Genomic DNA, 17707 nt, shown 5'->3' with positions numbered 1-17707 from the left:
TCTGAATGTTGGTATCAACAACCAAGACCCATTTCCTAAAGCTCACATCAATTCAAGCTCTTGTCAAAGCTTCAGTGTTTTCTTATATATATTTTGCTCACAGCACTCTTGTTTAAGTAATAGTGAATATTGATGGTTAATTTGTCAGATATTATTTTAACTAAAGTTCAAACTTTCATGGAACACAACAATTTAAAGACTGCTAATAGAAGGAAACAAACTTGATTATTAGATGTTCTTTTTGTGAACTGTGACTATCAGCATTTGACTAAAGACCTCCTCATTCCTAATACTGAGGATGCCACAGGAAAATCAGGCAGTGCAGCATAGATATACAGTAGTGCTTACGTATGGGGAAGGAGAATGTTCCAGTCCGAAAGAATGAGGCATAAACTAGATTGTAAAGCAGAGGTTTATGGGCCGTGTCTGATACAGCACAGTAAGATAGACTGGGTTTTCTCTCACCAGTAATGGCATCACACCTGGATGCACTTGAGGTAGCTGTGGTGTGCCCTCTCTGCAGTGAAATTTTGTAACTGGAGGGGATTTTTTTATGTTATACCTTTCTATGGGGGAGCTTTATCTCTGAGGCTGTAATTGAAAGTAGAGAAAATCACTTGTCCTCAGCAGCATCCCAGATATATAAGTGAAAAACGTTCACACCAGTGTCTAGACAATGTTACATGAAGCTATGGAGGCTGACATTGTGTGTTCATAGCTGCGGTGTATGTCGCCATTGTCACTGACGGCAAGTAAAGCAGCACATGAGCATCATTCAGCAAATCTAATTAAACGTGGGCAACATGAGGTTTTGTCAGCTGACAGAGCAGCTGTAGTCTCGACGCAAGCGAGGAGAAAAACGGGGAGTAGATTCAACTGCGTCGTATTTCGTATAAGGAAAATTTTTGCAGAGCAGATCTCTCCTGAGTCTCCTCGGTGGAGTGCAGCGGTTAAATTCCAGTCTCGGAGGAAACGGGGAAATTCTTTGTTGCATGTGTTTGGGTGACAGTCAATGTTTGGAGCTGGGTGGGGTGCATTGCAGAGCAGGAAAGTGGAATAGTTGAAAGATTTGGCCCAAGAGTAGAAGAAAAGGTATGATGACCTAGGATCGAATGAAGGCACGCCTGAAGAATATCTGTTTCTTTTGCACTGCTCTGCTGCGGTCGTTTAGGGTCGTGCTTTGAGACATAATGCAGCAGCTTTTAATTAAGATTCCTGTTTATTGTGTGGCAGAGATTTTTCTGCCACTGATTTAATCCATGTGTTTCAAGAATGTGTCATCACTATTCACTCAGTGTCGTAAACAGACAGACACATTTTGAGGGGAGTTATTGCAGGATCGTTTTGCTCCTTTTTCCCCAGTGGTTTTGTAGAATTTGGGGAAAATGCTACATTGTGATTTTGAAATAAAAGATATTTGGTTTTTGGTGGACATATTTCCTGAGTTGTCTCACACACTGTGTCCAATAACTATTAATGACCTCTTCTCCTTTCTGTGCAGCCTCATGAGTTTGACGAGTGTCGTTTTGACATCAGCGTGAACGACAGCCTTTGGTACCTCCGAGCTGAAGATCCCGAACAGAGACTCGAATGGATTGAGTCGATAGAGCTGCACAAGGTGAGAAGCTCGCTTTTGTTAATCTTCAACAGAGAAAACAGACTTTCTTTATCTAAATCCTGGGTTTGCTCGTCATACAGACTTTTTGGGGAATTTTTCATACCTGTAAGCAAGTCAGCTACATTACTCTTACAAGAAAATGTGATACTGCAGATAGTGAATGAGTCTGAAACCAGTCCCAGTGATACTGTTTGTTGATTTGCTTGGTGTTCATCAAGTAACAGAACAAATATTTGTAATGTGAGTTTTTTTTGGCTATGAAAATGATTCACCTATTTCAGGTATTCAGTTTTGGTTCAGGCGGTTTGTTCTGAGCAGACAGGGTATCTACTTTGTTCAGTGAGCTGGGTGTGGCTGGACAGAGATTCGGACACACATTCTAACACAGAGCCCTTTACCCTGGGAATCTGAGGAATCTGAGGAGTGAGGTATTGAGGTGGGGGTATCCCCTGTCATCAGATACCAGGCAGCTGCTCACTCTGTAAGGACATCTAACGAATGATGTATGGTTTCTCAAAATAAGCAGATTTAAAACTGTGTTTTCATGGCTTACCGTGGTTCAGATGATTATTGTGACAAAGGTTGGATTTAGGTTTTTATGTGCATTGTGTGGGTGTCTTGTTTGACAAGGCTGGATCGCTTCGCCTGGGTTGCTGTAAGAATTATTACACAAAGATCATGTGTCTTAGACATTATGCGATGAAATAGATCAGATGGGATTGTAGATAGTATCTAAGTATCTAGTTCTTTGTTTTATCAAGATCGGAATATAAACGCGTGCATAGACACCTTCATTATATGTGCAACAGAAATAATAGTCAAAAACTAGCTGATTACATCTAAATATACCTCAATCATTTTGTTGTTAGTTTTACAAGGTTTGTACTAGTGTGTGCTGAATACTAAGCTGATTAACATTCAGAATACATTTTTTGATAAGACAATAATGAAATTTTTTTCTCAGATGTCTGGACAGCTTAAAGGTGCCTGCTTGGCGTGGGATAGGGAGTATTTGGGCATTTTACACATTATTTATTTCGCGATGTTTTATACCTTTATCATTCTGGTATTCATAAAAACACAAGGTACTTTTTTCACAGATCACGCAACAAAACAAATATGCTCACTGATGATGTGAACAGTATGTCCTGAAGGACTCAGTCACATTGTAGCGAGTGAATTCACTGCGCGTCACACAAAATAACACTTGTATAACTACCTATAGTGATAGCGAGTGGATTTGAAATTGCAATCGTATCAACCAATCGTTACCACTTAAAAGTGTAACTTTGTTTCGCCGCTCACCACAATATTTGTTCAGTTGAACATCTGAAGATAGCTCACTGCCCCAGTGACCGCTAGTCAGCTGAGTCACTCTATAGAGTCTATTCTCCTCCCACCCTCATTCCTCTCACATAATCATTTTCACTGACAGTTAACATGTCTCAGACTTGGGTCTCTTCAAGCTTTAAATCAGTGACAGACATTATTCTTGGCTGTTTGACAGTTTTTTTTATTCATCTCAGCAGTGAAGACGTCAGAAGAACTCGTTTTCGCTCGTCATGAGTTTAATTGCTTCTTGGCAGTAGACCGGGTTACGCCAGCCTTCAGATGCACATTGAGCACATTGATACTTCTTCAAGAATGATTAACTTGAGTACTTGCTACTTTTGACTCCTGACTTCTTAGAGAGGCCGTTGTCCCACACTGAACAATACTGCTGCCAGTGGTGGTTTACATTGTAAATCAAGAGTCATAAACTAAAAGGCAGCATAAAGTGTATTTGCCTTAATTTAGTAAAGCAAATTCAAATTATCATTTATAAACAAAATCTGTTCTTCATGTAAATTTACGCATTAGGGAGCTGATTAAATTCAAAAATCTCTGCTTCATATTTGTATGCAAGGAGGCTACATTGCTGGTGGTTCAGTTGTCTAATCACTAGCCCAAAATACAATACAAAACACGCAGAGCCATATTTTTTTTACGCGACTAGAAAGCTTGGGTGTCAGCAACTGGAAATTCCAACTTGAAAATATCGACTTACCAAACTGTAATGCGGCAAAAGTCTTACAAGCTTATCAATACTGTACATTAACTTGGGTTGAGCATTCATAGTGTTTTCGTATTACTTTGGCTAGCTAGGAATTCATTGGGTCTTTAAGTGCAGGGTGCCTAAATTATGTACATTTGATTTATTGTCTTGCTGAGAGACCACGGTAAATGCATCACCTTTGAAAAACAGTCACTATCCGGTGAACTCTGATTAAGACCTGCTCCTCAACAAAACTGGGGCCATGGATGGTTAAATAAATGCTTCTGGTCGTTGGAATGTCAATTGAGTGCGAGTGGCCGTAACCCGCTTGACCATTAACAGCTCTGTGAGAGTATTCCAGGGTTATGTCTGGGGTGTGACCCTGTGTAACCTCACTAAGCTTTAATGCTTTAAGGTGAGGTTGTCAGCACTGCTCCCAACTGGACAATGAGGGACTTTCCCCATGGAGTGTTCCCAACTTATTTTCAGAGTTTACTCTTTGTTTCAGAACTCACAAGGCCATGAACCAGTGTAGCCTTAAACTGGATAGTGTCATAATGTTATTTTTTTTTACATTTCCAACTTTTATTTGATTTGATTATTTACTGCTATAAATCAACAGACAAAGGTGAATGAGCCAGAGTTCGCTCTATAGGCAAATTTTCATTTGTTATCCCTAGCCAGTTCTAACGGTGCAAACGGGAATACAATGAAGGTACTTCTTATATAATTACAGACTGTCAGACCCACCAAATTAAAGCAGAATCTTTCTCTTTGGACATTAAACATATGAATTATCAATTTGGTATAGCCTTAAGCCATTCGTGTTGCTAGGCATTTAACACAAAAGCGCAAAGCCAAGAACGTCTGCAGACATTTTACAGAAAAGTTTCTGACTAAGTTTATGCTATAATGGACAATACAACAAAAACTGCATTTATTGTCTGACCCCTCCCCGTTTACACATTGGACACTTTCTATTTTCCTCTGAAATAGAGTAGAAACTTCCGGTTTCCAGCACCGGAGGCAAAATACCACATATAAACAGAGCAGAGACAGTCCTCTTGGCTTTTGTCAGATTAAGGGTGAGATAGACTTAAATAACAGGTCTTTAGTTAAATATCCAGCCTCTTGGAGTCCAGCACTCGGTTCTTAGTTTAGGTTTTAGCCAATATTGAATACCCCACACTTGTTTTATCTCTGTTTCTAACAGCTAGAAATGTGGTTTAATATATTTTGAACAAGTCATAATTGCAGCATTTTAAATGGCTCCTATAAGACACTTTGCAAAGGTAGATAACCAACATTTGCATAACAAAATCAGGCTGATTACTGTGAAGGGAAAGAAATGAGTTTTTGTGCAAGTCCATTTGTGTTTTTATGTGTGGGTGTGATTGTGTTGGTGGTGGGAAATTGTGTGCTAACTGCACAGATGATAAGTGCAGCTCTTGATGAATAATTCATTTTTTTCCTATCAGCCGTTCTCACAGCAACAAAAATCAAGAGGGACACATTGATCATACTGAGGAGACTGTCCCATTCTGTCAGATTTAGAGGGGCGGGGAATGGGGAAAACCCCTTGTATTTATTTGTAGTTTTTAACAGCACTTCATCAGAGGAGTTGTTGGCACAGTCTGACTCTTACTTCCAGACCAGATCAGTCCTCATAAGAGGATTTTAGCAAATAGGAAGGAATGAAAGGAGTGTGAGGTGGATAGAAGCAAAGCAGAGGATCCAAACAAATGTTGTTCTCTGCCTCCCACACCGTCTCTCTCTTCCTCTATCTCTCTCTTTCTCTCTGTCATAATGCACTCATCCACCCATTTGGTACTTAAGTGGTTTAGCACACAAACAGCTCCAGACAGCCCTTGTCTTTCCATTCCTCTCGCTCTTTCTCATGAATACATGCATGCTGACTTCATTTTACCCTTCTCTCACTCTCTCTCTTCCACGCAAATGCTAAGAGTCAAGGTTGCTTGCTCGGTGATTGGTGCGGGACGTAAAGATGGACAAGATGAAAAGGTTTCACAAATCAGGGTGTGTGGTCGGTTGAAAAATGAATGCAGCATGAGTGAAGTGCATGTATATAGTGTGTCTTTAGAGTCCATGTTCGTGTGTGTCTGCAGAGGAAGTGACAGAGAGCAGACCTGCATCGCTCAGCCAAGGATTTACAAGACTCTTCCTCTCGGCTCACTCCCGTCTCTTCTGCATCACCGAGCAGCCAGTGTCTGCCTCACCTCTCATCGCGATGTGGCCAATGACTTTTTTCCTCTTCTCTCTTTTCCCTCTCTTACCGCTTCTTTCTTTTTACTTAACGACCTAAGCTGAGATTGTATCGCTTCTCTTCTCCTTTTCTTTCCTTTGTGCTTCAGCGAGCTGTATCCAGGGAAAGCAGAGCACTGGATTTGAGCCTCTGAATTATCAGAACGTTGGGCGTGTTTGGGATCGTCAGGGCCATGTTGGGGCCAGCAAACTACCGGGACTGCAGCAGTGTCCTGCTCTGCTTTGGCTGTTGGAATGGCAGAATGGTGGGCTTATATAGGTGCATGTTGGCATGCTGCTTTCTCACTGTCATCCATCACTGAAGTCTTTTAAGTAGTTTGGCAGTGGTTACTTTTCAGTTGCCCTCATCCATACATTGACTAAAATACCACTTTCTGCTAACATGCATTTAGTTTTTACCGTTGATAGCACTGATGGGCTAGTTTTAGCATTGAACTCCTCTGCAGGTTGTAAGAAAGCGTTCACCATGTTTTTGTGAATCAACCTTATGCTGCATGGGTGTAAGCTGGACTACCGGTGTTTTTCTTAAGAGATGATTTCCTCAGCAGCAGTGTGCCCAGATGTGGTCACTGGGGTCACTCCTCTCATTACCCTCACACAGATGCTATATTGTGTGTTGTGTATGAGTGGGTGTTTAGTTTGCATGGTTGTGTCATGCAGCTTACCAGCGGTGCATAAAAGATGGCTGTCACAGTCTGGTCTTTGTTTTTTCGTTGCAGTGCGTTGGCTTGCCTCGTGGTCCCCTAGCGATACAGCAGTGATTATTTCAGCAACCTAATGAATATCTTTGTCTGTTCAAATAAAATAAATCGCAGCAAATACAATCTGACAGCCCTGGAGGAGCAGCCCGTAGTCCTAAATACTACTTGTCAAACATTTGTTTACCTATGTCACTACCTGGCCGTCTTTCTCCATAAAAAGTATTGGATGGACACAAAACCTTGTAGACAAATACTGTTTGGGCCGATCCATTTTGGTGCAAAGCTGGATGAGGGGACGGATTCTGATTATTTCCTCCTCTTTCTATAATATTGTGAGATATGGTGTTTTTCAACATTTTCGTTGACTTCTCAGAGAATCAATCAGTCATCGATCTTGATGAAAGAAAATCAGGCATGTTTAGGGGACTGATATCTCTGAGTGTGTGAATTTTGTCATAGATCCAAATAATGATCCAGATTTTGTGAATTATAATGTGGTTTCATAAGGGGACTCTTGGGCCTTGAGGAAGGTTTAGACTTGACTGAGTGCCCTTCTAGTTTAGACTGGGTTGAGTAATTGGTTGTATGTTGTTGATTTGTTGTATTGTTGAATCTTCATTTAAATGTATGGATTTCATGTCATTTTTGCACTGCCTTTATGTTGTTTGTAATTATATAACACATTTTGGGAGTTTAGTTTTTTGATTGCAGTTCATACGTGCATAGTTTAGCTGCCAGCCTGCCACTGGTCATTAATTGAATATAAACAGTCTTTAACGGGCAAATTAACTTTTTTCTGATCCCCTGTTCATAAACCATCTTCAACTGAGTTCATTTCTATTCACTAACATTCATAGTAGTACATTCATTATAGCACATGTTTGTGTGTCCACCCTCAGTTTTGTAATTTGTCTCCCTCTTGTGTTTGCTCACTGTTTAGTAAAACCTCTGCATGTCAGTTAGCCACCAGAAACCTTACTGAAATAAAATGAGGATAATTACACACTAAACCAAAGCAAATAAATTTAGACTGAAAGAACGTACCAACAGCATGTTTGGGTCCTGATTTATATGTAAAATAATTTAATTCTTAAACTTCTCACACTGGCGCCATGTTACTGTTTCTACTGGATTAGTGAAGGTATACATTTAAGTGTGGGGCTCTAATATTTGGTTTGATTTTGCCATTTCCCTGTAATGTAGTGGATAACAGGTAACAATAGTAATATTTTTCATTAGTGGGGTTGGGTGGGTGTGCGTGCTCTTACAATATGTATAATAAAGTCTTGTCACTGAGCTAAGTTGGCACTCCCAGGCATCAACAATCCTAACACATCTGTTTAATGGACGTATGATGCAGTGTCTAATGGCCAGTCATATATCTGTTTTATAATGCTAATATAATGTAAGACAGTACACACATGTCCCAGTATAGATGTTTCCCTCAGAAAGTCTCTAATCAAGCTTTGATCTGTCCACTATTGGATTCAGTTTGATTTATTACCACGAGTATCAGGTCTGGTTGTGTTGTGTTTGTCTGTTTGTCCCTTTGGACAGACTGTGTTTGTGTAGGTGTAGGCCCTGATCTGATGCTGCTCAGCATTACTCACTGCTGCCGACTGATAAAATTGATCTCACTTTACCTCTGTCATAAGACCTTTTTATTTGGCAGATTGTTAAATGTGTTTTCAGCTCTTACTGAATTTCTATCCTCCCCTCTTTGTTTCTCCTCTCTCCACACATATTTTCTCCTCTCTTTATTCAAATTTTCCATCATGATACTCACTCTTTCCTCTATTCTCTCCCTCTTTGTGCCTTGTCTGGGTTTCAGGCTGAGTCTGGTTATGGTTCAGAAACCAGTCTGAGGCGTCATGGTTCCATGTTGTCTCTCACCTCTGCAGCCAGTGCCTTGTCTGCCACATCCGCATCCTCCTTCAAGGTAAATTACATAGTTGAGCAAGACAAGCTGGTAACATTACTGTGTTAGTGTTAATAATTATATTATTAATTATAATTAGCATTTTGTACTATTTCTTATGATATTCACATCATTGTCGTATATGGTTGACGCAGTTTAACTGAAATTACTCTTTCCTTAGACTGCCTTTTGTTGACTTTTTACTTTAGTTGTTGTTTGCATCTCTGCTCTTCTCTTTGTTTCTGCACAGAAGGGCCACCGGCTGCATGAGAAACTATCAGAAATGGAGACTTTCCGGGACATTCTGTGCAGACAAGTGGACACCCTGCAGAAATACTTTGACTCCTGTGCTGATGTCGTCTCCAAAGATGAATTTCACAGAGACAGAGGTAACCTGTGCTATAAATACTTGTATTGCTTGTATCTTGTCCGAGATTTATTTTCAAAGTATTTACATAGGTATAAATTTATAATTTTTTTCTTTAACAAAACAGATATTATAACCCACAAATGCTTATGTTTAAAATTCTGTGGACATGGTGGCGTTAGTATCTTTTTTTTTCTAGCAAAGGAAATGCTGTATAAGAGTAGGAGAAGAGTAGATAGATAGGGATCATTGAAAAAGAAACAAAAATCAATATTCACTTACAGGGCACTTTGTGAGCTGTGTAATCTCTGTCAGAACCTTTCTGTGGCCATAAAAAACACTTTTATATCGACTTTGGTCTCATGTGGCTTAAACCAACCTGTAATTAAATCTGAAAGACACTTTTTTTAGAAAATTTCGGATTGTCTGATCAATTGTCAAATTTGGAGGGGAGAAAAAGTTACAATGTCTACTAATCCTGTTGAATATGTGTAAATGTACAAACATTATGCTTTTCGATATATGTCCAGGTTTAGGTGTTCATGTTATCTTCTATCATGGTTAAGTTGGTTTATAAATAGAAGATGGATCTAAGATTGCTGTTGTTTTCATACCAATAGTTGAGGATGATGACGATGACTTTCCTACCACTACAAGACCTGATGGTGGATATAATCACAACAACAATGGCAGCAAAGAAAAACGTGAGTTATCCTGCAGATACAAATATTCATTGTTTCATTTGCTTGGCCTGCTAATAGTTTGTTTATTTGTAATCAAACCATGAGAAAGCCCCAACATTTTTTCATTTGGTCTGTGCCAGTGTTTGCTCCTGCCAGCCCCAAAGGCATGAACGGAATAGACTTTAAGGGGGAGGCCATTACCTTCAAGGCCACAACAGCTGGAATCCTGTCCACCCTGTCCCACTGCATCGAACTCATGGTCAAACGAGAGGACAGCTGGCAGAAGAGATTGGACAAGGTAAATAAAAGAAATGTCACCCTGAAGTGTCATCGGCAGTTTCCTGAGTGGGCGTGTCAGCAGGCGGTGCTTTGTGTCACAGACTGACAAGCTACAGTAATTGTTGCTTCTATTGTCTTTAACAAGTTGGTTATTATGAGCAAGAGTTTTATATTTTGTCCTTAAGGTAACAAGGTTGTGGTCAACACCCAGTGGATGTTTTGGAAAGATTCAAATATGGGTTTCTGGTGATCTCTATTGATTATATTTATATTTCAAATGTACTGGCTGTATTAATGTTTGACGACCCTTGATTTCATAGGATGTAGTTCAGATCTGTCGGTAAATGAAGCAGGATGGTCTTAAAAAAGATCATCTGTGTTAGCCAGCATTAAGAAAGAGGAAAGGATCCTCGAGGTAAAAATTGTTGTTTTACAAATGTAACAATAATTGCTGTAATTAATCACATTATTTTCACAAACTGCACCTGTTTCCTATAATGAGCTTTTAATTTTTTTTTTACCTGTTTGAAGTTCCCTAAACACTTCTCCACACCTTGTGCCTTGTCTGTAAAGTTACGCCCTTTCGAGCCGCTTATGCTTACATCCTGATCAGCTCAGCTGATGTTGTCAGACCAGTTTCTTTACTTTTTATGTCTTGTGTGTGAAGGTGTGCTGCCCAACCCTAAAACTCACAAAAGCTGAGAAGCTCTCTGTCAGTCAGCTAGAACGCTCAGGTGAAACTGCTTCACTCTTAACTCTGCCTGGTTATGTGTGTGTGTGTGTGTGAAGTTTAGCTGCAAATATGGAGTAGGGAAATAGAAATCGCTAACAAAACACAGACTTAAAGGAACAGGATACGCCGGCTCAGATTTGTACAGAAAGCAAAAATGACATCTCGGAGTTTATGGAAGCCCTCGCTACGAAAGAGGACAGAGCTGCTCAAGTACCAGGCACAGAGATGGATCCCCCTACAGACGGGCAGCCACTTGTTTGCAGTATGTCTCCGTCTGTCTTTTTCACTCATCTGACGACAGGATCACCCTCTGTTTATTTTGTGGCAAGTGTTACATGTCCACACCTTCCTTTAGACTCTGTTTGTGTCTCTTTCTGTCTGGTTTCCCTCTATTGAAGCCTTGTCTGGTAAGAGGTATTTTTTACTCTTACATTGGACTTTTAGACACAACTGCTTCAGTTTGCTCTTGCTTTTATCCCAGTGGGACTAAGTTGTCTGAAATGTGAACTCTTTTTATTTTCTCAGCAGAGTTCAGTGGACTCACCAGAGCCAAGTCTTCATAGCTAATGCATTAGCTCCTCGTGCTTTTACGTAATAGATATTTGATGCAGTTTATCTGGCAGTTAATTTGTTGGTTTATGTTTTCATGAAGGGAGGTTTAGTTACATCTTACAGGAAATGGAACATTTAGTATAAATGTGAAGAGCGTTTGTGAAGGGCAGACATCTCTTCCTCCTTAACTCTTTATCAGCTGTGATCTGATGAAAGGAGCATTGTCACTGTGGCACAGATTTTCTGGCTCTACAACACTGAAGTCGTTATGTTTATTTTCAGAATGTAAAGGATAAGCTGACCTCTTTTAACCGCAACACAGATATTTTAATTGGCGTCTATGTTGCATGCTTTCACAGTCGTTTATTGTAACCGTACTGCACTGTTATGTCTGTGTCTGTGTGTAGGAACTGGAGAAGAGGAGGAGGGTAGAAGATGCTTACAAGTGTGCTATGCATGAACTGAAGAAGAAGTCCCACTATGGAGGCCCAGACTATGAGGTATGAGGTCAAACTAGATCGATTTGAATGAATTTGAAATGGTAAAACGACAGTAGAGTCATGTTATCACTTTGTCCTATTAGTTGAACCGATACTCTTTGATTAGGGCTGTTCCCATGGGATGTTCTACAAATCATACAACATGTTTTTATTGTTGCATCTGAACAGGAGGGTCCTAACAGTCTTATCAATGAAGATGAGTTCTTTGATGCGGTGGAAGCTGCACTGGACAGACAAGACAAGATAGAGGAGCAGGTTTGATGAAGATTAAAAATTGTTTGCACAATCATAATGTCCTCTTTAGTTTTAATGTATAAAACATTTATACATTTACCTTAGAATCCTTATTGTGTTGTTCCTACCATCCTCATCTTTCTCTTTCTGCTTCTGGAAAAAATACTTGAGCACAGTTCCACACATTACACACAGAGATCTTTCATGTATTTGTTGTTCAGTGTGTGTCTTCCTAATATCTCTTACCACACTCCTCTTCTGTGTCCCTCAGTGCCAGTCAGAGAAGGTCAGGATATCTCGACCCTCCTCAGTTACTCCCGGAGACGCCTACTCCACCATCGGCACACACCGATATGCCAACAAGGTGCTCAACATGTTTCCCACGTTGTTCTCTAAATTGATGCTTCGATAACATTTACTTATAATATGTCCTTCAGCTTCATGTGGTCACACACAATGATTTTTGTGCTATATTTGCTATATTTTAAGATTAACATTACGTGTCTGTGTGAAATGTTAGTTGGGCAGGTTGTGATTGTTTGCTCTGGTTTGCTGCAGCAGCAACTCTTTAGGTTCTGTTTCTTATTTCTCTCTCTTTCGAACCTCTTTTTTGGTGCACAGCCCAATAGCCACTCTTCTTCCCTGTCCTCCGTTGAGCTAATAAGTGCTTCGGATGACATTCACAGATTCAGCACTCAGGTACTGTATTTGGTCAACAGAGATCACCTCTGTCTGCAGCGGGATGCAGAAAGACCTACTGCTTTTAAACCACAGTCGGAGAATGCATGAGAATGTCTACTAACCAGTCTCTCCAGGATCTCAGACAATCCATGTGCTTTTAGTCCTTTGTTTATAGTAGTGTTTTACACCCATGTCTATAAGAGTATAGTATGATGTGATGCACTAAAAGACTAACTGGACAAAGTTGTATTGCTTGAGAGACTTTGTGGTTTGTCTTCATCACATAATGGTTGTCGTCATCTCACTGATAGAAGTCTTATGTTGCATGGCTGGAATCTAGTGAACCTTTTCATTTCCGCCTTGTTCTTACCTTGCATTACTTCCACAGCATGTGCAGGCATGAATCCAGACTGGTTATACACTGTGTTCTTAAAGCATCGTTGGGATGTTGAATAACAAACCCTTGGCAGGATTGTGTATTCAATATTTATTTGTATATTGCCCAGTGGCTTCCTTTCTCAAAGAATTCTTAAGATTCTGAAAGGGAAATATTTTTTCTGTTTGAACCCATGTAGTTATCAAAACCAGTTGGAAAGCATGTCCTCCAATGGACAGAATAGCAAAAGAGTATCTAACATGTGATTTTAATCAATATCTGTCCATCTCTTAGGTGGAGGAGAATGTGCAGAATCATATGACTTACTCTCTTCAGGATATGGGTGGAGATGCCAACTGGCAGTTGGTAATAGAAGAGGGAGAGATGAAGGTGAGTGTATAGAGAAGCTAATCATTTCCCTTTTTGAGTATTTCAAGCTCAGGCACTGAGGTTTCAGTTTAAGCACAGACAGATGATTTGCATCAGTCTGGCTCCGATCAGCTGTGATGGAAATATGACACTCAGGTGAATGTGCTAATTTGATAAGGCAGCGAGGTGAGAGAGCACCTCCGTTTATGGTGTCTTTGTCTCCAGTCATCTAGTTTACTGGGCTAAAACCAAATGTATTCAATAAATGTTTCATTTATCCATTGTCTCTTTGAAATTGATAAACTAAATGCACATCGAGTTTTTTTTACGTTTGTGAAGCATCAGGTGAAACTCTTTGTTAAACTAATCTGTTCTGTCTCCTGCTCTGCCCTGTGTGGAACAGGTGTACAGGAGAGAGGTGGAGGAGAACGGTATCGTCCTGGATCCTCTAAAAGCTACACATTCTGTGAAGGGGGTGACAGGACACGAGGTCTGCCATTACTTCTGGGAAACAGATGTCCGAATGGACTGGGAAAGTAAGTTCACTATTTCAGTCATGACCATCATATCCACACATTCTGTTATAATGTTGTGGCCTGACTGAGCTCTTCCTCCCACAGCTACCATTGAAAATTTCAACGTTGTGGAAACACTCTCTGATAATGCTGTCATAGTTTACCAGACACACAAGGTGAATATTCTCAATGTTGGTTGATGTTTTTAAACCGTGTTGCACAATTGATCAGTAATAATCTTTAAGCCTGACTGATGTTACCGATGCTTGTTTTTCAGAGAGTGTGGCCTGCCTCTCAGAGAGATGTGCTCTACCTGTCAGCCATGAGGAAGATCATGGCAACAAATGAAAATGACCCAGACACGTGGCTGGTTTGCAACTTCTCTGTGGACCACGACAATGCCCTTGTAAGATGACTGACTGCATTACACCTAATCTTACCACACAGTATCGAACATGAGCGTCCGGTTGTTGAAATACATTTCTATGAACGTGCTACTTTTCCTAATTTCATACCTTTTAATTGGTACTGTTATAGTTTGAAGATGCATAACTGCAATTATCCCTCAGTCAAACAAGGGTTTGTTCAAAAAACAGTTTTCAAACATGAAGTCCAAAAAAAAAGTTATTGTTTGCATTTTACTTCAACTGTCGGCCCCTAGCCTCCAAAAGCTTTTGAACCTTGTCTTTTCAAGTTGACATTGTCTACGTCTTCTACGTGTATAGCACCTCTTGTTCATCCTGAGATTCTATTCTTCCAGCACACACTTGGTAGCTGTACATTCTTCACTCAGATATTTTCTGTCATTTTTGTAGGGGCCTGGCAGGTACTCGGACACTTGCGTTTACATGAACAACACCTTTTGGAAATTTCAGGGAACTGAACTTCAGAACATGTCTGACTCTTTTTCAGCCTAAATGGGGGAAACAATGATTTTCAACCTCTTCACAACAGTCAGTCTCTCAAATCTACTACAGTGAGATGTTTTCATAACCATTTTTTGTTTTGCTCTCAGCCCACGAACAGGTGTGTTCGTGCAAAAATCAATGTTGCCATGATTTGCCAAACACTGGTCAGCCCGCCTGAGGGAGATAAAGAAATCAGCAGAGACAACATCCTTTGTAAGATCACCTACGTTGCCAATGGTATGTGCCTCCGCTTGTATCCAAGACAAGTTATGCAGCTCAGAAAACAAAGCCTCTCTACTGTCATCCATCTAACTATGATCTACCTATGAGCACCTTAAAATCAAAACACAACCTTAGAGTGAGAACTGAGTCCGAATCTCTTCTCAATTTAGGTCACATTTTTATTTCTCATCTATACACAGTCCTTACTACTATATGTAAAACCACACGAAAGAACCCCCCCAGCCCCACACGCATCCTGTAGACGTGACATACACCAGCACCACAGAAAGAATCCTGAGTCGGCTTATTGTTAGAGAGGCCAGGCATTGTGGGAGTGCATTTGGAGAAATAGTCACTAGAGGGCACCCTGGGCCGCTGTCTGAGCACTGAAGCTGGTCAACCTGGGTTTATGACTCATCGTTTAATCATCAGTGAGCACACAAAGTTTCTGAAAATCTCCCCTCTTCACAGTAAACCCAGGGGGCTGGGCTCCAGCCTCGGTTCTCAGAGCTGTGGCCAAGAGAGAATATCCCAAGTTCCTCAAACGCTTCACCTCCTACGTCCAAGAGAAAACCGCAGGGAAGCCGATCCTCTTCTGAACACTACAAGGTAACAGGAGCTCAAACATCCTGTTTTAGACATGAAAAAGCAACTTACTTTGCGTACACTGTCATTAAATCTCCTGGCTGCTGCTTGATGTTACATTTTGAACTGTGAAAAGGACGATAGACGTACAGAATCTGGCATTATTACCTTGTTTGTCAGCAAGGATTAAACCAAACTACTTTACTGATTTTCATAAAAAAAATTGGGTGGTGCGGGGCATGAATGAAGGAAGAACCCATGCAAGATAAGGTGTTTTTCAACATATTCATGGATTTCTCAGAGAATAATTCAGGGGACTCGTTTTTATGAGCGTGTGCAATTTGGTGCAGATCTAAAAAAAAGTCTGTAAATTGCGAATTTAAACTAGTTTCATTTGGGTTCACTTTTAATCTACTTTCTTGTTCAGGCTTGTGAAGGGCTGTGGTTTCCCACTGATGAAACGATGGTGTCCAGGGAACAGGCTCTGGATGATGCACTCACCTGTTTGCAGATTTCTACCTGCAGGACACCATATCATCCACAGAACACCTGCTTGTAGAGGAGACTGGTTTTACAGCTTTAATCCATCACTAGTTCTAATCCCAGCCACCTTCTAATGGCGTAAGACCATCTGCTGGTCATGGGTACATTTGTATGTTTATTCAACAGTTTGCAAAGTGGTTTTTTGAATTGTTATTACCGATTTTTCTTTTGTAAATTGTTTTGTACATTTCTTATGATTTCCTACATTCTGACTTATGTGTTTTTTGCTCAAATCACTAGTATTACAGCTGCTTGTTTTTGCTGTCGCTAAAGTTACCACAAGGGAGGAGCGTAGACAGGAAACTTTGACAGGAAAATAATTGATGAGGTGTGGTACAGTGTTTCCTCTTGTCTTGCCTTCTTTTGTCCCTCTAGTGACGACTCTCTCTTTCTTCTGCAGTTTGATGGAGGGTCAGAGCCTAAAGCTTTGAAATCTTTATATTTATAGATTGTTTATAACGTAGCTTTTCGCTGAGCACCATGGACACGATGTATTGTACAGAGAAAACGGACTTAAGTTTTCAGTTAGTTTACAAATGTGAGAAATGTGAATTGACTGTTAAGCGCTTGAATTTGATGACTGTAATGGTCCAAGGAAGTGGGAGAAGAAGAGTATTTTCCTAACGAACTCACCTTGAACAACTTTTTTCCATATTTAAACCGATCATGAATAATTGGGTAGGATGTAGTTGACTGGTCTGTAGGTAATAAGTTGTGGTCGATTGTGAGTGTGTGTCTGTCTTAAACCGCCTTGTCACACACACATATTTCACCTTTATTGTCAAAATAGACAGATATTCCCGAATGAGCACCATAGTGGTTGATATAAAACTGAGGGATGAGTTGAGATATTTTCCAAACTTCAAGTTGTTGTTTTTAAACCAATTTTCAGCCCCCAAAAAAGCAGGGGGAAAAATCTGGCCAGTCACAAGTGACGTTTGTAAATGTAATCCTGCTACTTCTCTGCAGGTGAAGGTAAAGTTGTAAAATGCTGAGCAGGACGTCATCTACTCCCTACATTCTCAGTCATAGTCTTGACAAAACATTTCACCATCCACACTACAGTGCAGTGGCCTCCCACCCTTTTGACTGATAAACTACCCCTAATAATGCCTTAGACCCCGGGATGCTAGCGCCTGGCGCTCTCTACTGTACAGCCGCCACCAGACGTGCATTTATCAACTCTGAAGTGAAGCGGGGGGGAGGGAGGGGAGGGAGGGTCAGCATTTCACATCATCTTACCTCAAGATTGCTGTTTGCTCTAGATTTCTGTTTCATGTCGTAATCATGCTTTGGGAGTTTTGCAATCAGTAGATCTGCATGCTTAAATTGAACTACAGATTTTGGTTCTAAAGAGGTCAGAGGTCACGAAGGATCAGGATCAATGATTTGCTGATAATTACAAGAGCTAGATCTAAGAGCAACGTCAGCTGAAGAATGCGTTAAGCATTTTTTATTTTGATATTTTCTCAGTAATCTACACTTTATACTTTGTATATTTCTAAGTTGTACATCAGAAGTGTTATTATTTGCACTAAATGTAATGCAATTTGACAATGTCCTGTAAATTAAAATTGTTTCACAAGAGAATCAAAGTAAATTTGT

The 17707-nt window shown here is 40.3% G+C and overlaps 2 protein-coding genes across 4 annotated transcripts in view; one reads left to right on the top strand and one right to left on the bottom strand.

Moving 5' to 3' along the window:
* Nucleotides 1-8571, bottom strand: part of polk (polymerase (DNA directed) kappa) — a 22351-nt gene extending 13780 nt beyond the window's left edge. The window contains exons 1-2 of the mRNA XM_053419886.1: nt 8424-8571; nt 6602-6679 (exon numbers count right to left, since the gene is read on the bottom strand). The gene's annotated coding sequence lies outside the window, so the exon portion shown is untranslated. The remainder of the gene's footprint in view (nt 1-6601; nt 6680-8423) is intronic.
* The window catches only part of LOC128437701 (ceramide transfer protein), a 20205-nt gene extending 2503 nt beyond the window's left edge, over nt 1-17702 (top strand). For 2 of the 3 annotated variants that reach the window (XM_053419889.1, XM_053419888.1), the window contains 16 exons: nt 1502-1618; nt 8469-8576; nt 8806-8944; nt 9543-9626; nt 9746-9903; nt 11577-11669; nt 11838-11924; nt 12175-12267; nt 12525-12602; nt 13255-13350; nt 13733-13865; nt 13950-14020; nt 14122-14250; nt 14860-14989; nt 15446-15583; nt 15987-17702. In XM_053419889.1, the coding sequence (XP_053275864.1) occupies nt 1502-1618; nt 8469-8576; nt 8806-8944; nt 9543-9626; nt 9746-9903; nt 11577-11669; nt 11838-11924; nt 12175-12267; nt 12525-12602; nt 13255-13350; nt 13733-13865; nt 13950-14020; nt 14122-14250; nt 14860-14989; nt 15446-15573 (1644 nt within the window). In that variant the 3' untranslated portion in view covers nt 15574-15583; nt 15987-17702. The remainder of the gene's footprint in view (nt 1-1501; nt 1619-8468; nt 8577-8805; nt 8945-9542; nt 9627-9745; nt 9904-11576; nt 11670-11837; nt 11925-12174; nt 12268-12524; nt 12603-13254; nt 13351-13732; nt 13866-13949; nt 14021-14121; nt 14251-14859; nt 14990-15445; nt 15584-15986) is intronic. The other variant, XM_053419890.1, reaches the window with a different exon arrangement.
* The last annotated feature ends 5 nt before the right edge of the window (nt 17703-17707 follow it).

Source organism: Pleuronectes platessa, chromosome 4 (genome assembly GCF_947347685.1).
Source record: "Pleuronectes platessa chromosome 4, fPlePla1.1, whole genome shotgun sequence".
Classification (NCBI taxonomy): Eukaryota; Metazoa; Chordata; class Actinopteri; order Pleuronectiformes; family Pleuronectidae; genus Pleuronectes; species Pleuronectes platessa.
The sequence above is the reverse complement of the archived record's forward strand: the minus strand, read 5'-3'. Positions and strand labels throughout refer to the sequence as shown.